Source organism: Eumetopias jubatus, unplaced genomic scaffold (genome assembly GCF_037043125.1).
Source record: "Eumetopias jubatus isolate StellerSeaLion01/CBP00866 unplaced genomic scaffold, mEumJub1_p1.0 scaffold_164, whole genome shotgun sequence".
Taxonomy (NCBI): Eukaryota; Metazoa; Chordata; class Mammalia; order Carnivora; family Otariidae; genus Eumetopias; species Eumetopias jubatus.
In genome coordinates, this window is record NW_028274970.1 from 54,134 (window position 1) to 62,714 (window position 8,581).

General features: G+C 65.1%; 1 protein-coding gene across 1 annotated transcript; it reads right to left on the reverse strand.

Annotated features, from left to right (window-relative positions):
* Window positions 1-3,345: 3,345 nt before the first annotated feature.
* Window positions 3,346-6,442, reverse strand: LOC148161546 (epididymal-specific lipocalin-10-like). The gene is made up of 7 exons (XM_088020789.1): window positions 6,334-6,442; window positions 5,538-5,679; window positions 5,025-5,187; window positions 4,918-4,940; window positions 4,716-4,780; window positions 3,468-3,566; window positions 3,346-3,374 (listed from the first exon to the last, which is right to left on the reverse strand). The coding sequence occupies exons 1-7, from the start codon at window positions 6,440-6,442 to the stop codon at window positions 3,346-3,348; spliced, it is 630 nt and encodes a 209-aa protein (XP_087876915.1).
* Window positions 6,443-8,581: the final 2,139 nt, after the last annotated feature.

Here is an 8,581-nt window from a genome sequence, read left to right on the forward strand (position 1 = left end):
AGCAGGGGCAAGAACAGGTGCACAGGCAGGTGCTGGGGAAGTGGCACCTGCAGGGGCACGGGCAGGGGCAGGGACATGAGTGGGAGCAAGATTTGGGTCAGAGGCGAAAACAGGGACACAGGCATGGGCAGGGGAAGGGGCAGGACTTGGGTCAGGGGCCAGAACAGGAGCACAAGCAGGGGAAGGGGAAGGGGCAGGTGCAAGGGGAGGGACAGGGTCTGCAGCAATGGCACATAGAGGAACCAAGGCAGTATCTGGGTCAGGGGCAGGGACAGGGGCACTGGCAGGGGTAGGGATGGGTCAGGATCCAGGGCAGGAGCGGGGTCTGGGGAAGGAGCAGGGCCACAGTTCGGGGCAGGCACAGGGGCCCTGGCTCCGGCAGGAACAGTGGCAGGAACAGGGGCAGGCTCTCCGGGCACAGGTTCTCGAGCAGGCCCTTCCTGGTCGGCGTCAGGCTCTCCGTGGGCAGGTGCCGGGTCAACTGCCGGCTCCTGGGCTCCTGCTGAAGTCTCTGCAGGCACCACCCCTCCCTGGAGAGCTGCTGATGGAGTTGGAGCCGGCTCTAGCTCCTTAGGTCGTGGAACGTCTGTGAGAGGAGAAAAGCTCACCCCCGTGCCTGCTCTCCGTGGGTATTTGCAAGACAGAGCCCAGCCCAGAGCCTCCCAGAGAAGCTGCAGCCAGGAAGGAGCCCTCCCCGGGACGTCTCCCCGACTGCAGTCCACCCGCTGGGTGCTCTGCACACAGTCTTTGCTCCTGGCCCCACACCAGCCTCTCGGGGCTCCTCCCTGTGGGGCCGGCCCCGACCCGTCCCCACACACCCACAGGCACCCCGCCCCAGGCTTCTCAGCCTCGAGCTCGGTCTCCGTGGGCTCCATTCCTGGAGCACAATCCACTCAATGACCACCAGGGACAGTGGTCTGGGTGGTGTCGGAGGCCTTCCCCCGCAATCCCCAGCACCTGCTCCTGGGGACCCCTGTGGGGTCACGCCCCAGGTCGCGGAAACGTCACGGCTGTCCGCCAGCCTCCTCCCGATTTCATCCGTGGTCTGCAAAGACAGGGACGGGTAGCCGGCCCAGAGGCATCACAGCCCTGCCCAGCCAGCCTCCCTGTCCCCCTGCCCTGTCCCCCTCCTGCTCCCAGATCAGACACACCTGTGCGTGCCCAGCCCTGCACGCGGTACAGTGACCCCCGCTCCAGGGCAATTGGGATAAACCCAGGGCAGAAGCTCGCATCCGCACACACCCCGTCCCACCCAGCCACCCTTGACCTTGAACAAGACCTGCCCACTGGGTATCTGACCCCTCATCAGCCTGCTCTTGAATGGGGTTGGCCCACCCTACATGACCCCTCTTCACACACACACACACACACACACACACACACACGGGTGGGGACCTGGGGCTGCACAGGTGGATTAGACCCTGTGGGGCTGGGTGGCCGGCTCTGGGGCTCCTGGTGTCACCTTGTGGTCTTTCCGACCAAACGGCCAGAGGCGGTGGGGAGCCCTGAAAGGACATCTTGAGACAGCATTTGCTGGGCGCGCTTTCTTCCGTCGGCAACCTCCGGATCTGGGAACACAGCACGTGAACATCTTAGTTTCACTATCTGCAATGTAATGAGCTGGGCCGGGGGCTGTCTCTGGAATGTGGGTTCCTGGTTACCTGGGTTCCAAATTCTGATGGGCTCTGTTGTCAGGGAAGTGAGGTCACCATGGCCGGGGTCCCCTCACCCAACTTCCTCCTCAGACAAGAGCCCCAGCCGCGAGGGCCCCTCCCCCAGCTGTTCAATGCTGACCCCCCCCATGCCCCATCTATACAGTGACACCCTCCCACCCCACCCCACCCACAGCCCACGCAAGGCCTGGGTGCAGCCCTTGTGTGAGGACACAGAGCTGGGTTCACCCTGGGCTCCTGCGCGTGCCCAGGGCTGTGACCCTCGACAGACCCTGTGCAGGCCCTTCTGCACTTGGGGTTTGGCCCCTTGACATGCTTCACTTAGCCGCTGAGGCAGAAATGCAGTCCTGTGCTGAGCCCTTCCTCCCAGCCTGCTGTGGCCTCGCCTGCTGTGGCCTCGGCGTGGCCGTGAGACGAGCGGGACGTGGCCGCCCTCGGTGGGAGGGGGACACGGGCAGCAGAGCCGGCACGAACCAGTCACGGACAGTCACCCCCCAAGGCGGGCGCAAGCTGCGGAGACCCCCGCCGCCCAGCAGGGCCGGCCTGCGCCACCTGACCCCACGCTGCCCAGACGGGAAAGCTAAGTACATTCGTGTCGGTTCATAGCACAGAGATCCTGTGGGTGGTCCTTACGTGGTAGTAGCTGACTGATGCCATTCTACTGTGTTCTCCTCAGGTGGCCCTAACCGCACCAGCGAATTGCATCGCCAACTACATACTGGTGACTCCACGTGTCCGGCTCCCACATCTCTCTGTCCTCTGAACTCCAGCCCCCCACGTGGCATCTCCGTTTGGGGGTCCTGGGCTCCAAGCTCAGGCCCCGAGCCTGCCCGGGGCTCCCTGTCCTCGGACTGAACCTCCCTCCACGGCCTGTGCTCTCCCCCCCCTCACCCTTCCCTCCGCTTCCACCACTCTGGGGTTTTTCACAAGTGCTCTCCTCTTCCGCGGAAGCCCACACAACTTCCCTAACTACCTCTGTGCCTCAGCTCTCTTCCGAATGTCCCTTCCTCCGAGAAGCCCTCCCTGACCCCTCCTGCTCCACCCGGCGTGAGTCAGACCTGCCGTTGTTTTACGCTCTCTCCAGACACTTCCCCGAGTCTGCGGTCGTGTGAAGGGCGGCTGCGCTGGTGCGAGCCTGTCCTGGCATCAGATCTCTGAAACTGAATTTGCCAGTTTGCCTCTCTCCGGCAGCTAGCACGTGCCTGGCATGTCACGGGTGCTTGGAAATGTTGGGCGAATAAGTGGAAGACTTCCTGAGGAAGTGTAGGACGTCAGGGCCCACGGGGACTGGTGGCAGACGCGCTGTGGGACGCATACAGAAGGACGACATTGGTCCAAGAGCCGTGGTCTACTTCCCAGCAGAGAAGTGTGGCAGACTCTTTCCCCCACGGAATCTGGAGGGCGTGGGCAGAATGGGTCCGGTCGGGCATCCTCCTGCCTGGCCAACACCTGCCCTCCTACCGCCTTCCTATCCCCATCTCTCCAAGATCATAAAGGATCCCGCTTGGGCTACGGCCATGGCCCTGGACTTCACCCCATCAGTGGCCTGGGGTATTCCAACGCGTCCCAATAGGCCATTGGCTGTGCAGACCTGCAGTCTTGAGCGATGTTCCCGGGGTCAAGGGGGACCGCGGGTGGAGCCCCGAGGGGACGGGTGGGTGGACGCGGGCTCTCAGGGCAGGATGGTGTGGGCACACGAGGCTGCAGGAGGGAGAGAAGCACTGAGCTCGACGGGATGGATGGGGGCCGGGCGTGCTGTTGGCCTGCACGGGAGGGCCCGTGGCCGTCTGTTACCATCTTTTGGGAGAACAGTCACACCGTTTGCGAGCTCCAAAATCTCACATATGTCTACGAATTTTTTCATGCTCGGGAAGCTGGACCTGCTCTGTCTGCCTGCAGTTGAAAGCAGAGTCACAAGGTCAGAGTCCCCAGCTCTGGCCCTCTGGGGCCGTCCCTGAGCCCGTGGCCATCGCAGCGCCCTCCGAGCTGGCAGGACAGAGAAGCCAGTGTGCTGCCAAGGGAGGGGGCAGCAGGCGGGTGATGGGGAGTGTGCCTCTGTCCCCTCTGTGCTCCGAGGTAGGGGGGTGTCCCCAGTGCAGCCCCAAGGCGGGCACCACACAGGGCCACTTGGGGAGGCCCCTCTGCTCACAGGACCCATGGGCCGGAGCCTGATGCCCCTCCCGCTGCGCTCCTGGCCACGCCCTCCTCCACGGAGACTCCACGGGACCCCTCCGACCTCTCCGATGGCTGTCCTGCAGGCCTCGGTGCCCCGAAGTGGGTTTGTGCCCCCTTCCCCCCACCCCTCCCTGGACAGCAGCTCCCCGCCCACCCTCCCTTCACCACCTCCCCCTGCTTCCCAGATCCTGCCCTCAGCCCAGGGGGTCCCCTGCCTCCATGCAGAGGGTCAGTCCCACTCCGGGCCTGTTGCCCTCTGGGCTCCGCCCGTGCACTGGCCGCCCCCGCTCAGCCCCGTGGCAGCCACACCGGAGACCCGCCCACCTGGTCCCCCCGTCCGGGCACCACGCTCCGCCCGCCCACCTGGCCACCCGTTTGCTGTGTGTCCCGGCCCTGACCTCCTACCTCCCACTTCCTGCCAGCCCGCAGCGCAAGGGCCATGACAGGAACGGATGTGTGTTCGTGTCCCCCCAAATTCATCCATCAGAGCCCCAGAGGGATGGTGTGACGTCCTGGGGCTTTGGGAGGTGTGTGAGGTTAGCTGGGTGCTCATGATGGGGTCAGTGCCCGTATAAGAAGAGGAAGACACCGGAGCCCTCTCCCCGACACTTGACATAGTGAAGAGGCGGCCATCTGCAAACCAGGAATGGGGACCTCCCCGGAATTCGCCAGGTCGGCGCGCTGAGCCGTGAGAATCATGTCCATCGCGGGCGCCCGTGCGGTGCAGTCTGTGGTGCTCTGTCAGGGAGCCCGAGATGAGCTCTGTCAGGTGCTTCCATACCTTGCCCTCTGAGCTTGTCGCCCCTCCGTCCCCCACCTGACCCGCACCCCGCACGCCCCCTCCCCAGATTTTTCCACTGGACTCACTGAGGAGCAGCAGGGTCTTAGAGGTCCGGCCGGCCTGGCCCAGGCGCACGTAGACCACGCCGTAGCTGTAGTCGGTGGACAGCACGTGGAAGCCCTCGACTCCCTTCATTGGACCGGAAGAGAAGCGTGGGGCCGCCCGATCAGGCCTGCACAGCAGGGGCAACTGGGAAGGGTCAGGAGTCCCTCCCACACACCCAACCACCTTCCAGGCCTAGGCTGCGGGCACTTGCATGCTTGTGGGCTCTGGGACCGTGGCCTGCCTGCCCGCCCCGTGGGCCGCTGTCCATCCCATCCACCCAGCCCTGGGACAGAGGAGCGGCCTCTCCCGGGCCTGTGGCCGTGAAGCCGGGGACACAGCCACCCCCAGGTCTTTCTCTCCAGGCCCGGGCCTTCATACGCATAAGTATTCCTGAACATCGCCTTTTTCCTATCTTTCCGCAGAATTAATGTGTGTGACTGACACCCCTGTGACCTGGGGGGGGAGGGGCTCGGCAAGGCGGGAGCCCTTTGTTGGCTCTGGTTTCCTGGAATTTTCCAGTTTGGTGCACGGTCAGTCCCACAGCTTAAGGGAAACCCTCGGAACACCCACTCTCTGCCGAGTGCTCCCGTGTACGTGGTGGCCTCTCCCAAAACCAGGCCTTAATTTTTAGGGGCAGGAAGGGTTTCGGGGCCGCAGAGATGGTCTGTCAGATGTGCAGGTGATCGTGGGTCTGGCTCCCCCCGCCCCCGGCTCCCTTTCCCCTCTTGACAGGGAGATGTCTTGGCTGTTTGTGGTCAGGGCTCCGTGAAGAATGTGCTGGGCCCCCTCCCCGGTCCACTCACCGGCTGAAGGCAAGGACCACCTTCAGCTGGCCCGCTTTGTGGACCTGCAACATCGATGCCCCCAGCTTCCTCCTGTCTCTGCCTGGCAAGAATCTCTGGCCCTCAGAGGCGACAGCCAGAATGTACCAGAACCCTGAAAACTGTGGAGAGCGTGCTGGCGTAGCTGCCCGTGCCAGGCTCCCAGCCGGGCCCTCAGGAAGCCACCGGACACTGGCATTGGCCTGAGGCCCGGGCCGGGTCCAGCACCCACAGGTCGGCACAGCCCCTGCACAGGGCCCCGGCTGCCCCTCTGGGCCTTGGCGGGCAGGTGCCGGGTGTGCTGGGGCCCCGAGGGCTGGGCTGTGGTTACCATCTGCTGGAATTCCCTTCCCGTGATAGGCCTCCCCCTTCCTTCCAGCTCGGCCCTGGGCCCCATCCCTCTGACTTCCTGCCACAAACCCACATTCCCGGGGAGTCAGTTCCCACGACCACCTCCACTAGAACCTTCCACCTGCCAGCCATCTGGTTGTTCTGGAACACGCTCTGCTCGTTCGGCCTCTGCCCACCTAGCATCCCCGGGGCCCTGAGGCAGCACCTGCCTGGGGCCCTCGGCCCTCCCCCCTCTTGCGTGGCCACCAGCTCCTCAGAGAGAGGCCAGGGCCTGAAACTCCTTCCGCCCTCGCGGCACTGCCCCCTGTTCCAGGATGGCCCTTTGGAGATTTTCAGGGAGTGATCTTCCAGCCACCACACACACTGCATGCCTGGCCCCGGTCGGCCTGGCTGTCAGCCTTGGGGAACGCAGGTGTGTGGCTCATCTTGTTCCAGGTGAGGTTGTGGGACTCCCTGGGTAGCTGTCCCTGCGGCCGGGACCCCGTAGCAGGCATAAGCGCCAAGACCAGCACACACGTCAGCCTCCCTGGTCCCATTGTCACCCTCCTTCCTCGGCCACCGGGGCACTGAGTTTAAGTCTCCCCACCCACCTGACCCTGCCGTGGGCGTCCAGCCAACCCAGAGCCTTGAGCCAGCCTGGGGTGGGTCAATGTGGGGGGAGAGGGGCTTTGGGACACAGGCGGGCGGCCTAGGGGCTCGGCCTGGCGGGTGCTGCCTGAATTTGAAGGCCATCGTGTTCCCCTGTGAGACCCCTGGGCCTCCCATCCTAGCCCCCGCGGAAGAGAGGCAAGCAGCCGGGAGGCGTCCCTGTGAGTCACTTCATAGAGATATTTGCACGTGAGAAGCAGGACCACGGTGACGATGGGGCACAGACGGCACCAGCGTGACAGCAGGGCTCTCCGTCCCGAGCAGGTGCTGACGGACAGGGCTGCTGGATGTGTGTGAGCGTGCCCACCCCTAGCCTGCACGCACCGCCCCTCTCCATGAGTGATGGGCAGCCCCCAGCCCAGCTTCTGCCACGACGTCAGGCACGGCCCCACCAGACCACAGGAGGAGCCACAGGCTCGGTCCCTCTGGAATGCTGCCCCCTGCCCTTGCCCCAATGCACCAGGCCTGGGAAAGCCACACTCTTGTGCCCTGGACACTGTGGCACCCCAGCCGCGCACCCTGGTGGGCACCCACGCCCACTGCGTCAGCCCGTACCTGTCCAGACCCCCGAGGGTCTGCTCTAACTCAGACAGACAGTCCTGCCTCCAGCCCAGGGACTGTGGTGACCTCTGCTTGCGGAGGAGCTGCCCCCAGCCCAGCCCCCACTCAGGAGCCAAGACCCACGTCCACGTGCCCCCCACCCAGAGCTGGTTCTGGGCTGTATGGTCCAGCCCTCGGTGAGCCCCACGCACACCTCCTCCCCCTGCACCGACCGGAGCCCCGAGAGGGCAGCGCCCCGTCTGACATTGCCGTCCGCCCTCGGCACACAGGTGAGAGGCATCTGTAGGGCCTTGTGGGATCGTTTTATTTGGAACTGCCATGAGTCCTGAGAGCAGCCCGCCCCACACCAAGCTCCCAGGCAGCTGAGCAAGGAGGCCAGCGCCTGGCCAGCCTCACAGGACTCGGTGGGCACAGTCCCACCGGGAGGTCCATGCATTCACTGAAACCCAAGCAGAGCATTGCAGGACCCCAGATTCACCTCGAGGGGTGTCAGCCCCGTCCCGGGCCCCGGGCCTTCTCGGGGCAGAGCTCTGGGGTGTCGGATCTGGGGTGATGCTCAGGAGGACAGCTGACCTGGAAAGCCTTGTGTGCACAGGTGACTGGGGGGGAAGAGGACTTGTGAGGGTGGGCACCCAGGACACACCGCGGCCACCCCGCTCTGCCCACGGCCTCGCCCGAGACGGGGCCGGCCCTGCAGGCCTGTCTTTGGGCAGGAGCAGGGGACTCCGTGTAGAGCTCCCCACCCCCACCCTGCCTGACTCCCTGAGGCTCGGAGGGACCCCGAGACCCACAGAAGTCAGCCAGGGGCCCGTGGGCATCGGGTGACACTCACGGTCCGGCCTCAATGTGGCCTGCTGCTGAGACAGGAAGCCCAGGACTGGCTCTACCTAGCAAAGAGGCGCAGGGCCTCCTGGCTGGCCAGCTCTGTCCGGCCTGTGGGGCGGGAGGGGAGCCCTCACCACGTGTGCCCCGTGCCCCAGCCACCCCTCCTGCAGGGGGCCGAAGGGCAGGGATGCTGCTCTGGGACCCTGGAGGCCCGGCGCTCAGCACAGTCAGCGGGAGGTTGCCCAGCGTGGCCGCCCGTGGCAGGGAGTTCGTGGGGCCGGCCCGTGGTGTCCACCACTTACTGTACAGCTCCACGGTGTTGAACGCCTCATCCTTGAACTCTAGCTGGGTGAACACAATGGCGTAGTCCCTGAAGTTGGTGCCCAGCCCCCGGTAGTCCAACACTCCTAGGCCTAGGAAATACGTGCACCCCCCAGGGCGGAGCATCAGACCTCACGAGAGGCCCCCCCGGAAAGCATTGTCCCATTGACCCCAGAGCCAGCACACAGAGGGCCTCAGGGACAGATGCCCGGCGAGTGCCTGTCCCAACTCATGCCGGGGGAACCCTCCACCGATCATGTCCCCTCGGGGGCACCACCCCCGACGGAGGCCCAGGGTCACCGCGGGGCACGCCAGGGTGA